General features: G+C 42.1%; 1 protein-coding gene and 1 non-coding gene across 2 annotated transcripts; one reads left to right on the top strand and one right to left on the bottom strand.

Moving 5' to 3' along the window:
• Positions 1 to 1,203: 1,203 nt before the first annotated feature.
• gypc (glycophorin C (Gerbich blood group)) lies at positions 1,204 to 24,803 on the bottom strand. Its single transcript, XM_048978191.1, has 5 exons — positions 24,591 to 24,803; positions 23,021 to 23,188; positions 3,916 to 3,984; positions 2,667 to 2,864; positions 1,204 to 2,534 (listed from the first exon to the last, which is right to left on the bottom strand). Exons 2-4 carry the CDS (start codon positions 23,082 to 23,084, stop codon positions 2,668 to 2,670), a joined length of 330 nt encoding a protein of 109 aa, XP_048834148.1. The 5' UTR covers positions 23,085 to 23,188; positions 24,591 to 24,803; the 3' UTR covers positions 1,204 to 2,534; position 2,667.
• On the top strand, positions 17,595 to 17,667 carry trnav-uac (transfer RNA valine (anticodon UAC)). The gene has a single exon. It is a non-coding gene; the product is annotated as a tRNA-Val (tRNA).

Genomic DNA, 24,803 nt, shown 5'->3' with positions numbered 1-24,803 from the left:
CGAGGGGTGCCCTGTCCTCCTCTGTGACGCTCTGACCCCCCTCCCCAACCCCTCACAGGCCCCCACACGGCTCCCACAGCTGCTGCTACGGAGACCGACTTTCCGCCCCCACACTCAGGGGTGATGCCAGCAGCGGCAGATGTTAGCCGAAGCATGGAGGTAGCTTCCCCCGCTGCGAGGCAGCACTCCTCACAAAATTTAGCTGCAATTTTATATTACACATTAAAGTTTTATACGACGTTCTGCACACTGTGACAGGAACACCACAATTATACAGGCCCCATTCTCCGCTGTTGAAAGAATGATTATTCTAAATCGTTTTGCTCAAACCACAGTAAACTTATGTTTCCCTCCAAAACGCTGAGGACCAAATCCAGAACCACTCTGAAATTTTCATTTCACAGGGGGTGTCTGTTTTAAGCATTGGTGCAGAAAACATCCATCCATCCATCCAGTCATCCATCTTTCATATCCATGTACCCAGTACTGGGTTGCAGGAAGCAAAGAGCACAAGGCGGGAGATGGACATAATGTCACTCCATCAAGGGGCACAAGCAAACACACTAGAGAGATACCGATTTGGCTAACCAGATGTTTATGGCTGTAGAAGGAAAATTTGGTACATGGAAAAAACCCATGTCAATAAAGGGGAGTGGGGAAGCACATGCAGAAGTGGGCCAGGTATTGAACCTCCAGCCCTGGAAGGGGCTGCCCACTGTGCCACTCCAGAAGACACTGTTTAAAGCTTAAATTAAACCAAAATATGAAGTCAGATGTAATCTATCATCAGAGGCTGGTAACACAACCCCCTGTTTTTTTCCTAACACCAGGGTTAAATTAAAGACTCAGTGTCAAACAGTGTTACCTGGGAACGGTGCCTGATATCTAATTCATTAAAAACGGAGTAGATGTTTTCAGAATAGCTCCTCCAATTTGTGAGCCTTACTGCTGCTTCTGTGCCAGTCTCCATATCACTGTGATGGACACAAATTACACTTAATAGTCTGGATCCTCTTGTAAATTGGAGACAGTACAAATGCCCTGATCGAGGCACGTAAGCTACCCTAGATGCATCTAATCTAAGATGGACACTTTTAGACAGCAGACATTATAACAGCGAGAGATCATTTAGCTTCTAGAACCTTCAGATATTATTGTTCGACGATGTTACTCATTGGCAGTTACAAACTAAGAGAAACACAATTTTATAGTGTATAATACAGATTGTATAGTTTATTATTTCTTTGCAAAGAAGTTTAAGAAAAACTCGACAAAACGCCAATGGCTTTGCATTATTAGCATAAATTTGATTACATCCCCCCAAACAAATAATTAGAGCAGCTACTTGCTACTCAAACAAACTGCTCCAGCTGGCAAATACTTCAGGAACAAAAACATTTGTTTAGTGATTGGATCAAAAAGGGTCTGTTTTAATTAATTTCCCAACCCAACTTCCAAAGAGAATGACATACCTTACACATGGAGGTCTTGTATGGTTACCGTGATACTAAAGGCAGCCGCAATAGTATCAGAACCCACTGATTTTTGGAAAACCCAGGTCGTCAAATATATAAAATAGCTGAAGGACATGAGGAGTGCTGTGCTTAAAGCTCCTTTTAATCCCCATATTTTCCATTATCATTTCCAGCCCTAACAGCACTTGCACCTTTACATTTCCTTTCGATTAATACAAACTGTCTATTTGTCACCAGATAAATGCATCTTTGGTTATGTTCATTTAAGCCAAAGTAAATATGTTTTACTTTACTAAACATGAACTGAAATAAACAACGAAACTTTAATGATGAGAAATATATTGAAAAAATGTTATACAGAAGGTGACAGAGGACACAGTTTAACAGACATCTGGATATTTTGGCTAAATTGACATTATGTGACATATATCATGCCTTCTGAGGGGGGACTTTATTTATGCAGAAGTTGCAAAGGTCTTTGTCTATGTTGTATTAGGTCATGAAAATGGGGAATGCAGCAGGTTGTGGGCATAGGGAGAGTTTAGCTAGTTAATGTTCTTTCGATGTGGCTGGATGTGTCCGATGACGGTTTAATTGCTGAAGAGTCACTTCGTTTTTTTTAAAGTAGATTTTATTTTATTTGTTTTTAGTTCTGTTTTCTCAGCATGTTGATGAATGAATTGCTACAACAAAATATTTGTTTTGCGCGTTGGTGTCAGTGCTGAGGACGTCTGTCTGCGGCAGCCCAGGGCTGTAAGCTGGATTCATTTGCTGATTAACTCTGGAAATATTATTAAACAATGTTCCTGGTGCAGGAATTTCACATTTCTTTGCCGAGTCACTTATTGCTCTTCGACTGCCAGTTTCTATTTCAGATGTGCCCAATTTTGATAGAAGAGTCTTTCGAGATCTCATTCAATGACAAATCCAGGCTCTTTCCTATATATATATGATGAGGTACCAAAGCCAATAGTCACAGTGTTTGCTGAAGTAGAAATCAATCGCTGTCATGATAATAACAGATCTCATGTGTCCTGTTGGTTGAGCAAGTGATGCATCCTGGGAAAAAAGGAGAAGAGACACTATGTTTCTGCTTTTTTAACGACACTGATAGACGGAACTTCTACGGATTATTTAGCTATTTTCACAGTCAATTTCCGTTGATTTGAACGTTAAACCGTTACGTCCCACCTCAGATGAAATATTCCTTCTTGCTTTCGTCTGTGGCCTCCTGGAGGGAGGGGTCACCCTTGAGCGCGGTGTCGGCGGTCTCCGCGTACTCGGTGCCCTTGGCCTCATTGGTGAAGTAGGATCCTTTGTGTCGGTACATGTAGCGCAAAAGCACTATGACCAGGCAAAGCAGCACCAGAATCACTGTGATGATGACACCTTCCAAAACAGTAATTGGGAGTCAGTAAGGAACATGTAAGGATCACTGATTCATAGAACAGGCTGTAGCGATTGACCCAAATGACCCAGCAATGTAACCAATAAAGTATCAACTAAGGCTGGCTTTGCTGAATGTATTTATAACAATATTTCATGTCAAAGTATGAGACTGCAAGTTGTTTTGGATGGCATTGTCATGTAAACAAGGAAATCATGATGGTAAAAGTGAATACAGTAAAATCCCATTATAATGGACTCACTTATAACGGACATTCAGCTCCACCTACAAGGCGCGTGGCGTGCCGGTGATATCCAGGCCAGATACGTAGTCGGGATTATTAATAGTCACGCATATGGTCAGGTAAAGTTGGATTACTACATGTACAATATAATAATCTATACCACAAGTGTGTCTGCTGGGGTGTGGCATGAGTAAATGGTGTCCTGTGGTTGTGTTGTGGTCATACAGCAACTCTGGATATAACGGACTTTGGACATAACGGACTGTTTTGCCAGGTCCCTTGATGTCCGTTATAACGGGATTTTACTGTAATATGTTTTATAACCAGTTTGAGTATTTTCCTTAACTGTCTTCTGGTTGAGAGAAATAATGTGTTCAGCATAAATTTGGAAGTATATAACTATGGAAATACTTGAGAGACCAGGCCAGACACATTATTATAGAGGAAAATGATGATGAGCTGGTCACTCCTCCCTCAAAGTACAAACTGAGTTTTTGTCTGATAGATGGATGAAGACTTGCTCCAGTGTAAGAGGTTTAACAGAGATGGGTGAGGTTTTTTGGTCTTTGTCCCACATAGATCTCTGCTTCAAGAAGATCCAGTGAGAGTTTACCGAGCCCCGGCTGAAGTAAAAGCTATTAGAGGCGGTCAGTCCCACATCTGCTCCTGCCTCTAACTTTACCATGCTTTTTACATACAGGTAGGGGCTCCAAAAAGCCAGTCGCGTTCAGCTATCGTCTAGGAGTGGTAAGCTGTCATGTAGACCACCTGGTCATCATGTCTATGGCAGGAATGTGGGTCTTACTCACCTCCCAGTATAGCATAAAATCCATCGTCCCAGTGTGGCCCTGGAGTGGTCGCTGCTGATCCAGTATAAGCTATAAAGACAGGGCATTTTCAAATCAGGGTCTCCACTCTATAGTGATTTAAAGGTGATAGGGCTTAGCAGGAAACACTGAATTACAAGCCTCTCACATTGTGTGCACAGTATTCACTACAGCCTTTAGTATATTTTGTGAGATTCTGCTTCCAGTTCCCAAATGCTTGTAAATCCTTTCCAAAATTTTTTTTAGAAAAATTGCTTTTATTTTTCTTTTCTGACTTGTAAAGCATTCCGTATTAAAATTGTATCTAAACATTCTTGAGACCCTCTAAATATTGAATTAGGATGGAAAAATTGGTGTGGGAAAGAAAAATTATCTTCCTCTCATGGACTCTGTAGAAAATGAATAATTCAGCGTATTTGAAAAATTGACAACAGGTGGCATGTTTAAAAATGAACGCACCTGTGTGTATACTTGAAGTAGGCTCATTTAGACTCAATACAAGACAAAATTCCCATTCCTGTAGTTACTATAAACAAAACGATTTTGGACAAGAGTGTACACTTTCAAACAGCCATTAAACGTTGATACAAAACTAATGAATCAGCTTGTGTTTCAAAACTCCCCCCCCCCCCTCCCCAGCTAATCTGTTTAAAAACAATGATTTAGCTACTTTACAAACCAAATGTGCCAAAGAAAGATGATATAAGGCCAGAAATGGCATTAAATACATGACTTTAATAGCTATATTTTGCACTTTATTTTGAATACATTGAGGAAATGAAATATGCAACAAGTACATCGCAAATACCAAGAGAGTTTTTTCAAATCGTTCAGGGTTCAATAATTGGAGTGAAGTACTGTGGCAAAGACATCTTTGTTCAGTTGGAGGACCTAATGTACTGTTTTCAATGGACTGTCACTTCTGGACTGAACATTTCTCTTTTGAAGAACGCAGTGCAAGAAATGATATGGTCATGCCTAAGGATGAAACGGACCCACTCTAGCCCCCCGCCAGCCCCCTGCAAACCTCTTAATCTCCCTTCCAGAGAGGCATGCGTGTAATTAATTATTTAGCACTACAGGTTGCTGAGTGCGCCATTTGGATACGCAAAAACACTACACGTCTGTTGAAACACTGTGCAGAAATCTCACGTGTGAGCGGCCAATTAACAGTTGAGAATTGTAGAAAGAGATGTGTTAAGTCAAACTTGGAGCATCTGGAAGATGTTTGCTGCTGATGTGACATCTCAGTGGACATGGTTTGTAAAGAGTGAACGGCTGAGTAGCTCAGAAGCAGTAATTTTTTAACATCAGGAAGAACCACAGGATTGCACAGCTTGTTCTGATAAAAAAGAACAACCAAAATGATTGAATATGGGTTGTTACTCTCAAAGGTTCCAGGATGAGTTCTGAATGTGTTTTATCTTGTTTACAGACTTAATGTTAAGCATTCTACATAATCCCAATGGACAGAGGATTTCCATGTTAGCAATAACATTTTGACAAAATGTCGATGCGCACCTTATAATTTCAAGGCTCCAATGATCTCAGCAAAAATCTCTGCTGAGTTTGTAGCTAAATTATTTATTTGCCGGGCTAATCGCCTTACCGAGAGTCACACTCATATTTCGATCTTCGCAAAGATGACGCGTGCTTATTTGATTCAGGTGAATATGTATGAAATCGGATCAGATCGCTTTAACGGTCTTGCTCATTGGTTCTGCGGGGTCCTGGATCCATGCAGTCCCAGGGACAGTGTCCTCACTGCCGCTCCACCGTACAGTCGTACCATTTTTCTTCATTCCCATGATATAAAATACGGAGGGTGAAAGTGCTCTTATGGTAACGTAAGTGGCCGCGCCTGGCTACTTTACACTTGCTGACTCTTGAATTTGCTGATTTGTTTTCAAGACCCCAGAATATCCTCACGGTTTGCACTTTCATTTTGTAAGACTGAACTTTTGCTCAGAATGCAATCGGTTTTATTATTTTTTCAACTTCACTCAATTATTTATGCACATGTGCTCCGGGTAGTGATTCTTTATGCATTACAGGTACTAGAAAATTCTATTACACGTTCTTTCATTTCTTACATAAGACTGGAAGCAAAAACATATTTCTTATTTATATCATCTGTAGTGGGAAAAAAAGAGAAATGCCACAAAAGCTACAAGCAAGATGTATAGGGCGATTTCAGACTGCATTCGTCCTGCACTGAATAAATTATGAAGGATAACGTGGGTGCAAGGACTTTTATTCAATTATCACGTTTGATAATTCACAAATTTTGAACAGTGGATGTGATATAAGATTTCCTTTTAGGCAGAGTTGTCAGGTCGACGGAAAGAAGCAGATGGGAGATTTCTACATAATGACTAGATTTTATTTAATCTGCTGCCCCTGTTATCATACTGTAAAAACTTTGCTGAATTATGGAGTTATCACGTGTATGTAACATAGGACGAACTACTTTTTTCAAAGTTTCTACACGAATCACATCCCGATGTCTGTTCTAACCCTGAACTTCTTGAGTAAAATAAGAGGAGGAAGACAATCAAAACGAGTAGAATTTTCCTGCACTGTCATTGGCCAGATTTATGCAGTCGGCCATTTTGAAAAAAAGATGCCCATGTTTTAATACCGCAGATCTAATTCATGTTAAACAATGAGAGCTTTTGAAGGTCCCCATGCGCTTCATGACTTTAATGAGGCATTATGATTGTTTGTTTTTAATGAGCTATACTGTTGGAAACTTAACTAGGCAGGGGAATGGTTTCCATATGACTAATTGATCCTTTCAGTGCATGAACGGTAGATGAATAGTTAATTAAAGGAGTTGAATAATTAAAGGTGAGCATAATGATGAACTGTTGCAAGACTGACGCCTACTGTTCCCTGGAAGCATGAAGCCAATTGAAGACAATCAGCATTATTTTCCCTATTTAGAATCTTTCACAAATGCTTTCACAAAACGTGCTGTGGAGATCAGTGCAGCACTTACCTGGGCCTTAAACTGTAGTACCTTAATGTTACAATTTGGATTTTAATGCTTTTCAGCGTAACATTTTTGGGCTGAAGAAAAACATGCTTATCATCTGTTAAAAAAGCACGCTACACGTAACACGTAAAGGACCCTCCCAGGATCCATTCAGCCCGAAATGAATAAACTACGAAGCGCAATATGTTTGTTTGTAAGTGGTGATCAGCAGAGGATGTCAGGCGGGGATTGGGGTAACATAGCTAGGCGGTGAGATCATTCCAAGGCCCGGCCAACTTAATGAGGTACAGCTGAAGTCCTGTGGAAAGTGGTGATGTCAGACCCAGCTGTTAGACGGATGCTGGCTTTTTCTTTAGGGGGACGTAGAGGTGAATTGTATCGAAGGGGTGTAAGGCCCATAATTTATGGGGATTTTATGTTGCATTTTATGAATACGAAAAAAAGAAGCATTGGGCCCGTTATGCAGACAGGGTAACTCTAATGCTGTTATAGCAGCCAGAGAGAGTGTTTTAATTTTTTCCCAACAACATTGCTAGCAATTCCCTGCCCATTGAACCATCTTCCCAATATGATCATTGTCTTGGATCTGATGGAGTGATGCAGCCAGTTACACCCACTTGCTGTCACGCATGTCTGGCTGTTTCCAAGCACTTGCAATCCATAGCAAAAGCCTCCACAACCTGAATTAAACAATCTGACAACTATATTCTCTAGTACTGTAATCATGCCTTAAGTAATTATAATTGATGTATAGCTGACTACCACCAAGGGCATTATGTACATTAATAATAAAGCAATACAACATTAATGAGGCATGCAAAACACATAACGACGTAGTAAAAGTGAACTTGAAAACACAGTTATATACATAATGAATTACCATTAGTCCGCATATTTTACTAACCATCATGCTAAGTCAACGCCTTCCAAAGAGTTTTTAAAACTGAAGATGAGGGTTTCCTTTCGTTATTTTATTTTGTCCCCCACCAGTCATTTTAACTGCCGCTACCCAGGGAAGCTACTTCAGATTAGAGGACAAGCAGATCGTTCACTGCTGGAATCTGACAACCTGCAGGGATACTGACAGATCCCAGGCCAGCTGGGACACCAGTGATGGTCCTCCCTCTGCTTGGTGCAATGCTATGATCTTCCATGACCCCCACTTTGACATCTGAACAGTATGAACCACCTAGCTAGCTAATAAGCACCTACCCCATTTGGTGGAGGAGCCTAGCTCTGCATTCTCCTTGAATGGGAGAACATTGGACTGAACAAGGACATTGAGAAGAGTGACCATATGCTACAGACTGCATAGGCTTAATAGCCAGGGAGCCTCGTGACATTTAGAAGTCCTAGATTGAGTTTCAGGGCTACGCTGCCCCGCCCCCAATTGTAATATTACGGAGAAAAGGGAAAAGGCCATGACACCCAGCCATCTCCCACTGAGAAGAATCTTGACCCAAGGGGCACTTTTCCCACATGGTAGTGATAAATTACAGATCGTTCAAGAAGGCAGATTCAAGCACAAAGCAAATCGCAGCCCTGCTCGGACTATGTGGAGACGCCAAGGACGAAGGAAGACTTCAATCAGGATAACTACCTATGTCAAGATAATGCAAAGACAACCTCATTTACAGTAGGTGGGAGAAATGTGGGTTTGAGCTTCGCGTGAGCAGTAATTAAATTCTATTTGTCAGAGCAGAGAGCTATTTCACTGGAACACGTTCTGGCCAGCCTGAGTAGGTTACACTGGACAGCCCTTAAAGAGTTTCCCCCTTTGTTGCATGTCTGTGCCATTCTCGGCTGTGTTACCATCGTTTTAGTTATGGATAATTATCCTGTTTATGGTGTTACTGAACTGCATGATTAGATAATCTGGAAAAGCCTTTTATTCATCTGTATTTACTAAAATTATACAGTACGAAAGATAAGCTGTGAAATTATTTTCATTGGCATTATTTTTTTTTTAAATCTGGAATACTTAAAGGCCTCTGGCTTTAAGGAATTTTTAACATTTTTGAAACCAAAGTAGTCTTAAGGAACTAGAGTACTGCACACAGACTTGCTGCAGCTGGGTCCGGATAAAGCCAGGTCTGAAAATGTTGCCTTTCCCGCTGCTTGCGACCGCCACCATCCCAGGCTTCCCTGATGCCGTTGGAGAATCTGAAGTGATTCGCCTGGGGCTCCGTTTGCCTGACATGCATGTAGCATCGCGAAGCTGGTTAGCCGTTCGACTGGTGCACGGAATTGCCGCAAGCCAATGCTGCTCTGGTCCATTTCCTCCCCTCAGGGACTCCCATTAGGGATGGGTGTGTCTAGCTCTGATTGTTTGTGTTCTCTTTTCTTTACTTCTAACTTGTGACTTCTTGCATTAATCTGGCTCCTGCACGCAGCATTTGGCAGAAGCGTTATAGCAGTGGCACTAGGTTCTATAGGTTAGAACCCTCTGACTATGATCAGAAGGTTGTTGGTTTGAATCTCCAGGTCAGCTGAGCTCCAGGGACTGGCTGCTGTCCTACATTCATAACTTATTTCAGGCCCTGATGTACAAGAATGATGTTACTTATAAGTGTAAGTTGTTCCACTGACTTTCATTCAGAAAGGAAAAAAAAAAGTTTCAGTCCTGAGCCAATTAAGATTTCACACATTGCAGAGTGACATAATCAGGGGCTCACCGTGCAGTGGGTGAGATCTTTGAAGATGTCTTCAGAGAACTTCCCAGCACCAGGTCTTCAGACCTGAAGTGACCACAGCTACAGTGATACGTGACACGAGATGATGGAGGCCAAGGGACCGAGACCTGGCCTGCGGTAATGGTGAGAATCTGAGGGTCTGCTTCCCATTATTGCATGAGCTCTGAAAAGCACATACAGTATGCAGCATTGCTTTCTGCCTCCTAAAGCCATTACACAAGATCAAATATATTTGGCTCCGATCTTCTTTCCCACCCCCATCTCACAATCAGACTCTCGTTCCTCCCCCTCCCTCTATTTCTCCTCTCAGTGTCTCCTCTCTCTTTAGCAGATCATCCTGTCAGCAACGTCAAAGAAAAAGATTAGCTTATAAGATCTCAGATGCAAAGCAATTTCATAATTCTCATGCAGGCTAACGTGAAATCAGGCTGCTATTTTTCCTCTTAAGTACCAAGTAAAACGGCATTCCAGCAATTTCACACTGATTAAGGTGGAACAGATTCTCCTTCACCTGAACCTAACGGCATTTATTAATTTATTTACCGCCGATACTCGCTGCAGTGATTAGCATTGGCCACCGGGGGCTGATCCCGCCGGATGTGATATGGTGGGGCAGTGAGCCGCTGAGCCGACCTCCGAATCGAATAGGTTGTCCTTCTCAAGAGAGACAGCTCTGTGTGCATGACGGACGCTTTTCCCCGACTCATTAACATCTGAGCTAAAAAAAAAATAATCAAAGTACAAATCTAATTTGGAATGTGTCATGGGTTGCGATTGTACACTTTTAATTACTCCTGAAACCGAAATACCAGCAAGAAATGTTTTAATTACTCATATAAGTGTAATTACGGTAACCAGAAGTGAGGGGTATGGATATTATGGTACTATCCCATGTGGTTTATATAAATGCTGTATGTAAAAAGCATATGTGCATTTATGTGTCCATAGGTAGCTCAAGTAATCTTAATTGGGTGTTTAAAGACAGTGTTGGACTGTGGTCTGGTTTTTAATGGCCATTCAGCAGTATTATTTGACCACTGTAAAAACATTACAGCACTACGGGCACCGGGAACCGGGTTTTGGTTGATCAGGAAATGTTTTCTGTAGCCATTTTAGGTGGAACTTTCATCAGTTACGCATCACTTAATGTAAAGAAACAAACTGCCATTCAGATTAATTGTTCTTAGTGCAGGGTCAATTTAAATGCCCACACCATTTATAAATATCTGATTATCTGCTATCTTCGCTCAGATTGCGTGAAATCTGTTGCACTGATTAAATAATTTCTGCTGAGAGCATAATTTATCTGCTCTCCTTTTCTGTGTCACTAGTTTCCACTATTATCTTTTTAAAAGTCACCTTTCCAGATACTGAAATGTCTATGTGTGCTTTTTAATTCAGTGTTTTATCATCTATATGCGTTTTGTTCACTGTTTCGTATCACTGTTTGAAAAAAATGTCCTAATTGAAGTTTCAGTGATTTATGTTACCTACATAGATTTCTGAGTATGAGTTCAGTCCAGGCCGACTCCCATTCACGCCGGATGGTCCTCTAATAAAGGACTTTGGGCAGTCAGGCACTCACGCCTGGCACTTTTGTAGATTTAGTACACATGTATTTTAACTTTGCCACCGCCCAAGGCAAAGTGAAATCGGTTCTGCAAGTTGCCGTCCAATCACAAGATGGCGCTCTAAGTGGCTGCCCGCATCGCCTGATGGGTTGACCGACACGGCATACTAACGAGACAGATAGTTCATCTGTAGCATAGCTGAGCTTCGAACTAATAACCAGTAACAAGTGTAAGTTAGTACTGGAGTAATAATTGTACATTGGAGAAACACTGCAGTGTCATTAAGCGAGATATTGAGGTACTCCACTTTGATGTCTAATAAGCACAAAAGTCACTGGTATTTTTCTACATATTTTCTCTCTCAAAGATGTAGCCTGCACATGTGATGTTTCTGTCAGGGCATAGTTCAAACGCAGGTGTGGGTGGGGCTGTACCTTGTGCTAAAAATCAGTATTTTAATCCATATTTAAATGGAGGTAAGCTCACAAATACATTGAAGCAAAGATTTCCTTAAAAATAAAACAGCAATCTTATGGCACAGTCAAGGCTGGGTGTTTTCGTTCCATATCAGCTCATTCCAGAGTGTTACTCTTTTCTCCTTCTATCCGTATGCTATGGACTGGGAACACTGGGCCTCTCAAATCAGCTTGTCACCATCTGCGTAAAGGAGGTAGAGGTTTCGTGGACAGTCTAGTATTCGCACAATCAAGTTCCATTTTGGCAGCAGTAAGCTAATTTGCTGGCAACTCGCTCTCCACACAAATGACAGAATGATGGCCGCAATGAATCATTTGCTTATAAGACATTTTCTTTAATGTATAACGATCCCAGCCATCTAGCATCTAATTAGTTTTTCTGTGCAGTTTTGCAGGAAAGAGATCATTTATGCACCCTGCATTCCACAGCCGGAACCCTACAGATACGAACTTGTAACCAGTTTCTGCTCTATACAAGCTGTAAAAACATACACAGATTCTTGCACAAAGCAGCTTTTTAATTGTTATTTTGCCAAACAATTCACTGGTTCCTTAAGTTGCTGAGCACACTTAATCCCTGTATTTATAATGAGTTTCACAGTGAGAGCTCAGACAGATTTCCACCCTTCTTCTGCGGCTGATGTATTGCTATATGATTAGTCGCTAAATGTTGAGGACGTGATGGCACGTTTTGACAGTGTTTATAGTGCCAGGACAAGAATACTGACAAAAACAGATATTGCACAACACATGAAAATAATAGCTCGCCTCAGAAAGTAATCTAAATAAAATTCAAATGAATTATATTTTGATATACACAACCAGTTCAGTAAAGATCCATCCAAAGCTCTGTTGTGTTGCACATCTGAAATCCTGTATTGATTACATCTGCAACCAGAGCCCCTGATGTTTCATTCATCCATCCATCTGTTTTCTTATCCAGTGCTGGGTCATAGAGAGTCTGGAGTCTATCTCACTAAGCAGAGGGGAAACAGCATGGGACATCAGCGACGATTTCAATTAAGAAAAAAACCCTTTGTTGCCAGGAGAATCTGAGAATCCACTGGATCGGAGGTTGCCGCTGTAGCCTACAGATCTTCAGGATGAACTTTATGGAAGGTTCATCAGCAGGAAACTTTGACCCAATTTCCTCCAAACTTCTATTTCAAGCAAGAGATTTCCGAAGTTTATCTTTTTTTACACCTTTTTTTTTCTGTTGAACCTATTTTTTATTTTATTAAATTGCCTAAGTAAAGCGTATTTGATAGTGGTTTGTGATAATTATACAAAATTATAATAGACAGGCTCATAAGACTTAGCTAAATGCAACCGAGTCTCTGAAAATGTACACATGTGCATCCAGCCAAAATGTAGCCCAACTCATGGTCACTATGGCCTTTGAGTGTCAGTGGTTTACAAAAAAACCCCTGACATTTCCCTAAACTAGTACTAATGATAATAGCGTTTAGCATAGCGCGGGTTTTCATCATTTGATCTACAGTAAAAGTTTAGTTTTTTAGTTTTTTTTTCTTTTTGGAGTGGAGGGGGCACACCCTTAAGGAGGTCACTTAGTAAAGTCCCCCTTCAGTCCTACAACCAACGTCTTACAAAATGTGGTTTTGACAGAAGGTCGGAATGAAACCTCAAGGGGTGACTTCAGCAAATCCACCTCAAGGGTAGTGCCAGGTTTCTGAATAATTCAGCAGGGGTAAAAATAACTATTCACGCCGTGCCGCCTTAAATCGCAGCGCCTAAAATATGTGTCGTCCCCACTTAATGGCTTACGGCCCTTGCCATTCCTCTGTGTTGTTTCCAGAGATTTGATGGTTTTATAAATATAACACATTCTACAAGGGCAGGTCAGCCGGACAGCACTAGCTCTGATATTTTGGCATCAAACGTGCTCATTTAGGCATAAATTTATTTATATATCTAGAATTTAATTCATTTAATATTTCCACATAGTGGCATGTGGAAGCTCATGTTACGTTTCTGGACGTCTATATTCTGTGATGGAGTTTCATCCTGTCCAGGGTGTACAGGGTGTTCCACAGCCTAATTTCCGATGTTGTCTGGGATTAGCTCCAACACCCCCTCCCCCGCCCCCCCCACACTATTTTCTGACCCTGAGCAGGATAAGCAGCTGGAAGTTGGATCGTTGGATTTCCTCGAAGTCGATCTGCAGGCACCGAGCACAGTTTCACTCCCATCTCACTATTCTCTTCACTTCGATCGGACGCCCTCGTATCTCATCATACTCCGGACTTGAGTTGTCACTTATCTGCGAGCCTGACGAACATCACGATCACGTGTCTCGAGTGCATGCCCCATTTCTACATCTGTCAGGGCGTTAATTCCCCTCCGCAGCCGGGCCTTAAGGGAGGAAGCCTGCAAATCGCAATATAAAATCGGACTGGGAGAATTGGTGACGTCAGAGGGAACAAAACAAACTGGGAACAGTATGTGAAGAAGCAGTCAGAACTGGGTATGAAAATGACACATTCTCAATTTAATAAATAGGCCAGTGGCCCCCATGACAGATTTTCATGCATATGTAAGGCTGTATGAGCCCAGCGTTCGCTGCGATCCTCTGATTATGCGCCTGTTTATATTTGTGTTGCTTTTTCTACTTATACTGCAAGATTTTTTGTGAATATGAGACAAAGTTGGCTACTAGAAAAAAACGTGTAATGGTTTTTTTTGCCTCACAGCTGTACAGTCTTCCTGCTCTGGCTATGTCCGACTCCTCAAACATGTCCTGTCAGCTTTGTGCGGCTGCAGCAGACTGCTGTCTCCCATAAAACTTTTTGTGCTTGAAGTGCACAGACGACTTCCTCTTTACAGCACTGAGGGCTGGCTAATGGGATCTGAGTAGGTGGATGTTCGCTTCTGCCTGCCACACCGAGGACAGTTAGTCCTGGTTAGGAAGCTCCACCTAAAAGGAAAATCCTACTTTTTTCCTTCCGTCTCTGTGCCTTTTGCTCTCGGATCAACTTAAGTTCGAATCTGCTTTAAAAAGCTCAGGAAATAGGAATTAATCTGCCCAGGAATTCAAATTCACTCGTAACCGTGGAAGCAGTTTCAAAACTTGTCACAGATGAATTATCTCGACCATTGGAAGGAGATGATAGTCGACCTTTTTTTGGACTCCTCTGGGGAGTCGGTTATTTTTTGGAGAGGAGAAGAATAATGCCTAGATCATTTTAACCATTGTATTGCCTGTACATTTGGAGACTGCTGGATTTCTGATGTTACTCCCTGGCCCTTGGTTAGAAGAGGCGTATCTCAGGGTTCATGCGCACAGTGGGGAGAAATGTAGGCAATCGGTGACTCGGTTTGTTTCAGGCCATGAGCTGGGGTAGGGAGATAAAGGAGGGAAGCCTGTTAATACCCAGTCACTGTGCTTGGGAGGCTCTGAAACTGATCTAGCATCTCCAGCTCATCAGCACAGTGAGCAAGTGCATTCAGTAACACCTTACTTAGTGATGTCATCTATAATGCATTATCAATGCCTTCATAATACATTATAATGGCCAGTATAATAATTAATAAAGCATTACAACATCTTCTATTGACAGTTATAAGGATAATATAGTGTTGATTATAATAATTCATAAGCTCTAATGAAGCTCATATGTAATACACTGTAGAAACCTCCATAATGTATTACAAAGGTCAATATGAGGCACCTGGGTTTGAGCTAGGGAGTCTCACCAGGGGTTGCTGTATGCTCAGTGGGTTAAGGGGGTGTGCCTCTGCTTGAAAAGTTGCCGAATGCAATCCTAGGGTGTGTGGTTTCATGATTAAGACTCTAAGCAAGGCCCTTAAGGCCCTTAACTCTCCAGGAACAGTCAAACTCTTCCTTCTCAGTCCTATGTTGCTTTAGACATGTGTGTCTGCTATATGAATACGATATTTTTAAGATCATTCAGAGACCTCACAGCTTACAATTAGCGTAGCGTATTAGCATGTCTGCCTGACTTGTTCTAAGTGTAAAAAGCTACTTGTGACAGTTATGATCTAAACAGCAGTTGTGAGTCTCCTGATAACCTTTTGCCCCCCACTTGGCACAGCAGAAGTTCCTCTCACCTTCTGTGAAAGTGATAGCTGAGCAGATAGCAGATATGTTAACTGAAACGGGCTCCTCTGTATCAATGCATTTTCTGTAACTGGTTGTCCACTTCCTGAGCCTATGGCTGCAAGGCAGGGAATAATCCAGGATAGGTTGGAAACCCATTGCAGGGTACATTCACACACCATTCACTCTCACACACACACACCTACAGGCAATTATGTGAATCCAATTCACCTTAGTGTGTTTTTGGACTGTGTGTCGGGGGGACTAGAGAACCCAAAGAAAACTATTATAACACAAGGAGAAAATACAAAACACCCCCCCCCACACACACAACCATGGCAAAGACTCAAACCCTGGTTCCAGAGATCCAAAGCACCTGTGCTAACCACCCCCAGCTCGTGTCTCTCTGGTTAAATTTGACTTTGGAAAGTCTGCTTATGCCGACTAGAGAGGATTTTTAAATCGTTCTGTTAATGGACAGTTGGCATTTGGATCTATCTGTTTTAAGTAGCCAAAACATGGGATATATAGGGATGTATGAAGTGCATTTTATACGTGGAGTATTCATGTTATTGCTGGTGAGGTGGATGGCGTTTGGTGAAGTATTTATTGACACAGATGAATGCTAAGTAAAGCTATCGCTACTTATCTATGCCAGTTCGAGCCGACTGTGTCACGCTGCCAGCCTGCTGTAATGTGACGGTGATGCCTGTTGTCACAGTGTCATCGTGTGAAGCTTCCTTCATCCCTGAGGGCTACGCATTCAAAGCCCAGCACGACAGAGTGCAGAGCGATGCTTGGCACATGGACAGATGTCTGTAGACAAAGAAGAATTTACAGCTCATCTCCATATCCTTACAGTGCCGAGCATTTTGGTACGTTTTACCAAACCAAGGAGGGGAAATGAATGGCCACTGCCGCAGGTACTGACAGTGCGAGTGCTCCGACACCTGTGGTTACCGTGGACTCCTTTGTTGTCACAGAACGGCAGAAGGAACAGCCGTTAGCTTTGCTGTAGGAGTCCTGGGGCATTTTCAATGCTAGTTTGAAGAAAAAAGAAAAAAAAACTCTGGCTGTTGTCAAATGATTAAACATCTCAGCGGGACACGGGAGAGCCTGTGCACCTCGCAACACCTGTTAAATGCCGAGGAACCGGCGAGGAATCTCACAGGGCTGTCAGGGGGCGTCGCCGAGGAGTCAACTTTGACTGTATCTTGGATTCCATCCACTTACTGTTATGGATCACAGTCTGTGTAACTCTTAGATGTTTCTCAGTTGACTTCCAAGGTTGTTAGGTGCACTTACAACAGAACTACGTACGCAGGGACAGGTATAAAAGGATATAATCATATTTGCTCTCCTGGGAACCATCATTTTAGATTTCAAAAACAGGTCTGACCGATTCACTGAAAAGAACTGGTTCAAAAGGACGATCCATTCACAAATCAGACAGAACTATCATTCACTTGAATTGTTTTTGCATGCAAGTAGTGTTTCTCGCTAAGACCATTTCGTGATGTAGTTTGTGTAGTTTTTTTCCTCTCTGACTGAAAATCACAGTAATTGATTTGATATAAGTCGATATAAGTTCAGTGCCATCATGCACGTTAGCTTCCATGTCTAGACTGTCATGCTGGAGGCTACGAGATACATCTCCAAGTTTGTCTTGTCTGTAGAGCATCTCATTTAGACTGATCAGTACAGAATCCACTGACACGTGATCAGAGTGAGTTCTTTAAATATGTACATGGTCTGTACATCTTTTATCAGCCAAAGTCCTACTCCAGGCACATCAGGTTCACTAAGTTTCCTAGAGATGTGATATATGTATTGTTCTTCACAGCTGGTTCTATAGTGTAGTGGTTATCACATCTGCTTTACACGCAGGAGGGCCTGGGTTCGAGCCCCAGTGGAACCAATTGCGCTTTTAATGCAATACCCTTGCTTATTAAATTATAGGATGTTCCTTATCCAGAATTACTCCCTGAGATCAATGAAGCTCATCCTTACATGTCCTTCCAACATGTATGCCACATGATGATTAAAAGTTTCTTTTGCTGTCAGATTCCGGAACATGGAAGCTACAGGGATATTAATGAGAGCCACATATCTGAGCTGCCCACTGGCTGACTCTGTGCTGTGATCCCCCCCCCCCCCCCAAGCTATGTATGTGTGTCAGAGAGCAAGATGCGACAGGCAAAATGAGAAATTCCCCATATATCCATATATATGTGTCTGTTTGCTCTACCGCAGAGAGACTGATCTCTGATAAGCAGACTGCCACTGGTAAGGACACATCCCTCTCAGATACCAGTGGGAAGTTTGTTTGATTAGCGTTCTGATAATTAATGCTCATTTTATTCATCAAAGAAAAACAAACAGATTGTAATTTTAGCCATTTTCTTTGGCACTGTCTTTACCCATCTATCCATCTTTTATACCTGCGTGTCAGGGGCGGAGGAGGGGTCTCACAGTGGGATGGAGGGGGGCAACATGGGGAGAAAACCCCAAAACGATGACATGGTCCGAACATGTAAACTCCACACATGGGTGGAGAGTCGAACCCTGGCCTCCAGTTGCATGAGGCTACAGTGCCACCAAGCTACCCTCCGTTCCTGCCCTGATCGTAGATCACGTTTATAGAAAGGGTTTATGTTCACGTTTATGTTCTGGTCTGTATTTCACATCACATGTCCACTCCATCTTCTTCCTATTGACACTGGTTTTTGGTATTTAAGCATGTATCTGTATGGCTTGTGTATAATTCTGTGCCTTTTATAATCAGCACATTTTTTTCTGTCTATGTCAATGTGATTTCTATATTAACCAGGCCCAAACACGCCCCCTGACACTGTTCAGTCTGTCAGAGGTTGTCCCAGCCTTGCTGTACTGACACATATCTGATATTTATTTCCCTGAGAATGCTTTTACTTTATAGAGTTAAACTTTAACATGCTATATCCTTAATACTTGTATAAACTCTCTCAAAATAAGGTTCACGTTGATATTAAATTGTGAAAAGTTCACAGAGGCCTTTTCCATCTCCAAATGTAATGCAGAGCTGAAAAAGTCCTTATTAACATTACTGCAAATGCACTCAGTAGCACCGTTAGCTGAGATACATACTTCATTACCCGGGACAGAATGTGCCTTTTGCCTGTGCTCTTTGACACATGTGCAGAGCATAATGACGACTCCAAGTCAGAAGAGCACAGAGGGTGAGTTGACCTTCATTAATGCTCAGTCTGAATAGTTCACTGTGATTCCAGTTGATTCTATTATGAAAGCCCTTCACTGGTCTCTGGCTGTTTATCAGGTCTGGCATCCTTCAAAGACAATTCCTGTAAAGTGGATCAAACGCCCCCCGAAGGAGACGCCGAGAAGCGGCTTTTTGCTGTTTCGGTAACAGCTGGAACTCAGCTCATTCTTCTTGTGACAAAAAAATGGTCCGTTTCATAAAAAAAGCAGCACAGTGCTACGATTTCAGTGTGGGTCATGACTGGCAAGATCGCACCGGCTATGGCTAATGAAGGAAATGCCTCTTGGTAGCTGAATAATATGAGCGAGACCCCCGGGCCAAAAACAACCTGAATTTACCAGCTTACTGACTCGCAGTGGATGAATTCTCTCTCATTCTCGCAGTCTCCCTTAGCTCGGGTAGTATCTCTGCCAGTCTACCCATGCAGTGATGAGATATTTGTTTGTACCTCTACTTTTTTCTCAGGGGTATCTTGGTCAGTGATTGACCTCAACTGAACTAGTTTTTTTTAAAAAAAAAAACATAAAGTCTTTCAACTGCATCATCTGACTTTTTCAAAAGGCAACGAAGTCATAGCTCAAAGCGAGCAGTTCTCTATCTATCGCCACCTTGCTTTCTGCCGTACTCAATTCACGGCATTCGCTCCAAAGGCGTCTCCTTACAGGCCTGAACAGAAGCAACGCTGATACAACCTTCGGGGGGCTGAAGGAAAGAAAAGGCTACAGATGCCCAGGGTTGTCACTCCATAAAACATAGATTAGCTAAGAGAAGAGGACCGGAACCTTCCGGAAGGGAAATTTTCACCTAGCAATCCGCTTGATATGCTTCAGAATGTGATGTGGGAGTTCAGGGGGAAAGAAATTGAGCTCTCCGAAGGCGAAATTTATCGCTGGGGCTCAGTTGCAGTACTCGAGGTGCTCCTGCTCTCGCCTCTCGCTGGAGCGGTCTGATAAGACGTCACTCCCTATAATCTCCAGGTCCACACTGCGCTTCTCCCATATGCGAGAGGTCCACACTGCGCTTCTCCCATATGCGAGAGGTCCACACTGCAGTACTCCCATATGCGAGAGGTCCACACTGCAGTACTCCCATATGCGAGAGGTCCACACTGCGCTTCTCCCATATGCGAGAGGTCCACACTGCGGTACTCCCATATGCGAGAGGTCTACACTGCGGTACTCCCATATGTGAGAGGTCCACACTGCGGTACTCCCATATGCGAGAGGTCTACACTGCGGTACTCCCATATGTGAGAGGTCCACACTGCGGTACTCCCATATGCGAGAGGTCCACACTGCGGTACTCCCATATGCGAGAGGTCCACGCTGAGGTATGCCCACATGCAGGCCCGAGACAGAGAGTCATAACCTCTTACTGCCCCTAGCTTCCCCAAGGCGACTCGATCCTAAGAACAAATATTTTTCATTCCCCACACAAAAACAAATGCGGCAATAATATTTTTTATTTTTGTTTGCTTATGGCTCTTGGTTTTTCTTTTTGTTTGCTGTTGACTTTACACAACCTTTGCATTGCGATCCCCACTGAGGCTTTTTTTCTCTATATTTGTCTTTGCCGGGTCTCCTAAGTCTGAAAGGAGTTTGCATTGTGCTAAAGTGAGAAAAGGCAAGTGATGGTTAGTGAAAATGGCAGCCAAAGACTGAAAAAGCCTCTTTCCAAAGTGCCAAACAATTTAGCTCACAGTGCACCCTTTGTCGACAGGTCGCTCCCGCTAAAAAGTGAGAAGCGGCAAAACCTCATGCCATTTCTTCTGTGCACATTCCTCTAAAACGATCCCAATGGGAGAGAGGTCCTACTGAAGTTCAGGGAAGGAGCTGGTCAACCCTCAGGCTTTTCCATTAGCATCAGCACGTCCCCATTCGCATAACGACGATGAATTGACACAGACTGATGAATTGCTCACAGATTATGCAAATTATAGGACAACAGGTCTTTGTGCCATGGACAAGCGCGGCATGGATTATGTTTACTATATGCATTGCAACACAACTGAACAAAAGAGTTTTGCAGGTTCCTCAGCCATTGAGCAATAAAGGAATTATTACCGTTTTATTTGTTAACAACAATGATGTTTGTATCATCAACTAAAGATATATGTTTCAAATGATAAATTTGAACAAATATACCGTGTGGCATAGAGTACAATGCTTGGGGACACCCAGGAAACAACGTACTCCACTACAGTATCATAGAATTATGCGCTCTACATACATTACAAAAACTTTGGTGTTCTTTAGTGTTTTTTTTGTACTTCCATAAATTATTTATTGAAAGAAATGCAAATTGTACAAAAAAAATATTTCACTGCGGCGTGATACACGTTAGAAGGAAACTATGTATTTTTCCTCAGACAATAAGGCAGTGCAAGGCGGAGATGGTGCTTTACAATTCACGGCACTGGTATTTTTCCTGCCATACATACTCCACAGTAACATATGACTCTTTCGGGTTATTGCAAACATGTTTTCCCAGTAGTAAGTCACACACTGTGGGTGGAGGTGCTGTGTTCTGCTGCTTCTAGAGACACATTTGGGGAGCTCCGCAACCACCTCTGCTTTGCTTCTACTCTACGCAAAGGTCCCGGCACGCAGTCCTCTGTCTGCCAGCTTCACGCTTCTGCGAAACGACTCTGGGGACGTCTTTCAAGTCAGACAACACCCTGCCAGCTGTCAGACGACGCACCGAGAGGTCTGAGGAGGAACATTCGCAGCTGTCAGAGAACTCTGCTCTTTCCCGCTTGCACCCAACACGGCGACACGTATAACGGGGGGGGCGCGCCAAATATGCGACTTCGCAGTTATCGCTCGCGATGTTCTGATTTGTAAGTGCTTCACTTCCAGCTGAAGTTTGTCTTACTATCTCTGGCAATTTGTAATGGAGAAGAGCATTGACTTTTGGGTTGTATTTCCCTCAGGGGGCATTACACCCCTACCAGCCAATCAGCTTTTTTCCTTTCTTGCCATAGTAAAGCTAAAGGACATTTTTTTTTTTTTTTTAAAAAAGAAAAAACCTTTTCATACCGCGTTTCCCCAGGTTGTATAATGAAGGCATGTGCCCCTATGCTGCCTACAGGGAGCAAGAAAATCGTCCAATATTGAGAGAAAAAAAAATGCTGTATTCATTCATTCATCATTAGTTTCTCTCTATATTCTAGTTTCTCACCAGAATCTTTTTTCTTTCTTTTTTCTTTCTAGAATGTTTATATACTGCAGACTTTGTCTGATGTTTGGCTGAGGGCTTTCTAACTTCTAAAGGGAGTTAACTACCATGTCTTGTGTGAAAACGATATTCCGGCAAGGTCATTCAAGTCATTTCCCAACATCTCTAACCAAAGGCAACACATCAATGACAAGAAAAAAAAAAAAACGCAAGATCAAAGTTTTAGCAAGACCTGTAACAATCACTGTGTCCAGCTTAAAAAAGAGCAAAGTATGTAAGTTGTGATGCAAGTGTCAATCCATTTAAACAAGGAGTCTTCGTTCTCTGTGTTTCCATGAATGCTTATAAATATCAGATAACATAAAATTAGGTGCTAAGACAGGCATAAGAATTACTATAAGATATTCTGTAGAGTGAATAAATATAATTAATTGTGATTAAAAAAAATTTACTAATAACAATAGTGAGCAATTGTGATTAAAAATTATTTACTTATAACAATAGTGAGGCTTTCTGCAACACTATTCCTTTTGCATAAAACAACAGCCCACATTAAATACTAACATATTGTTTACCTACATCATTAGCAACAGAAAATAACGTTGAAACTGTAACCTCTGTCACGTGTGTCCACGGTTGGAGCTCTAGGGAGTTGAAACATAGTTTTCATGTACCCCCACCCCCTTCCTGTTTAACTCATGAAGAGGAGGAGACGAATCGTGCACTCAAAATGCCATTCCTTCTGAGTCCTTTGCAGCGCTGCACAGATGGGCCGAACAGAAGAAGTGCATTTTGGGTAATGACATGCGAACAACGGACCAATGCCGCGCAGTACCTGCTGTCGTGGTGGTGTTGACTTCCTGTGAGGAACTAATCCATGTGGTCATGGTGTCTCCCATGGTGTGCTTCTGCTAGGGGGTAGGGATTGAGGGGGACAGCTGGTGTACCCACTCAGAAGTGTGGCAACAGTGCAGGTCACAGACTCTGCTCTGGTATCAAATTGCTACAACAGGGAGGAAAAGGAAATCACACATGTCAGAGCTGCTCTCTCTCTCTCTCTCTCTCTCTCAGACACAAATACTAACTTTACAGTGGGTGTGGCAAACATACCATGTGAACTAGCGATCACTCCAAAACATGTCCTTCCCATTCTCTATGATACTACGTGACTGAAAAGTAACACTAACAGGCCACTTTTGCTATAAGTACTGCTAAGTGGCTAAGCTAATTCTCAGAACTGTACTACCTACTAAATTGCTAATAGGCTAATTGTGTGCTATTCAGCGATACCATTCTTTTATTTGCACTGTACTATTATGAAATAAATACTATTTGAGAGCAATCGGAAGACTGTATGTCAGCCGAATCATTTATCTCACACTAGCACCTATTTTGCTTTCCAGATACATGTATAACAGGAACCTTGGCCAGAATATCCATGTTCTGGTTTTGCTAAAGCTGCTAACAGCTGAGTTTCTCCGTAAGGAAACCAGATACTGATGTATATTTCATTCTATATCATGGCAAATAATAGCCAACGTGAAAACACAAAAAAATACTCTAGGAGTGTTCGACTGTGAGAGTCTTTGTCATCTGAAAACTATTGGAGAACTGGAAAATGCTAAATTTGACCTCAGTGATAGATTAGGTTTATATATTCCTGGCACAGTTGCAATATTCATGTAATACAAATATGCAACCCTGTTCTTTTGCATATGAATCTTTCATATACAGTATGTTATCTAAGAGGGCTGTTTGTGCAAGTTTTTGAGAAATATAGTGTACAGCAGAGTGCTATAATATCTACAGTATATGAGAAGGAATCCAAAGGATATTAGAATAGAAAGAATTTAGCTGAATTCATCAGATTTTTTCTGAAAGAATAATTGAGATTACTGACTGGAGAGACCGATAGAAAAAAAAAAATCGGACATGCATTTTTATACTGGGATCACAAGAGGACCAAAGTCAACCAGTAAATGCTACGTCTCTGTTTTAAATCACTTGCATAGTTTATTTGACATCAAATGTGAACTAACACACTTGTTTCTGTTACATAGAAACCCTCTGGATTTCATTCTTGGGAGGATTCATTCAGTTCATTAAAGTCAGATCTGATTATAACGCGAAAAACTTTGGTCTTAATTCCAGTTTCTTGGCAACAGAAAAAAATGCATAAAAAAGGGATATGCATTATTTGTCATCTTGTCCAGTACTCAGATGGATAAACTATGCAGCTGTGTTTGCAAAAATGGAGAATAGCTGTGTCTCAAAAGAGACAGAATGTTTCCCAGAGACGGACCAGGTCCAGCTAACAGCTACACTGTGCAATGCACTTTCTCTGCGACTTTTACCTATAGTTACATCATTTGGGGAAGTTGGAATAATTAGGAGAGAGCACTCACCAGACTTCCAGATGGCACAGCAACAAGTTTCCTGTGAGCTTCTCGGTCTTTGCTGGGAGATGAAACCGTGACAGGAGAAGTAGAACGGCAGGAAGCGGCTGCACTTTGAGTAAAAGTGACGCCTCTTTCTTCTCCGGGGCCTCGGAGATATGTTTTTTGAGGAGGGGTGCGGGCCTGATCTGTTGCCCCTGAACTTTCTCTGTTGATTCCCTT

Source organism: Brienomyrus brachyistius, chromosome 16 (genome assembly GCF_023856365.1).
Source record: "Brienomyrus brachyistius isolate T26 chromosome 16, BBRACH_0.4, whole genome shotgun sequence".
NCBI classification, from domain to species: Eukaryota; Metazoa; Chordata; class Actinopteri; order Osteoglossiformes; family Mormyridae; genus Brienomyrus; species Brienomyrus brachyistius.
The sequence above is the reverse complement of the archived record's forward strand: the minus strand, read 5'-3'. Positions and strand labels throughout refer to the sequence as shown.

What these genes read in the sequence shown, in the direction of transcription:
- gypc (XM_048978191.1), bottom strand. Translation starts at nt 23,084, where the DNA reads ATGGGAGACACCATGACCACATGGATTAGTTCCTCACAGGAAGTCAAC. An exon ending in CAACACCACCACGACAGCAG is followed by an intron (nt 3,985 to 23,020) that starts GTACTGCGCGGC and finishes CTGTCTTTATAG; the next exon opens with CTTATACTGGATCAGCAGCG. An exon ending in ATTTTATGCTATACTGGGAG is followed by an intron (nt 2,865 to 3,915) that starts GTGAGTAAGACC and finishes CTGTTTTGGAAG; the next exon opens with GTGTCATCATCACAGTGATT.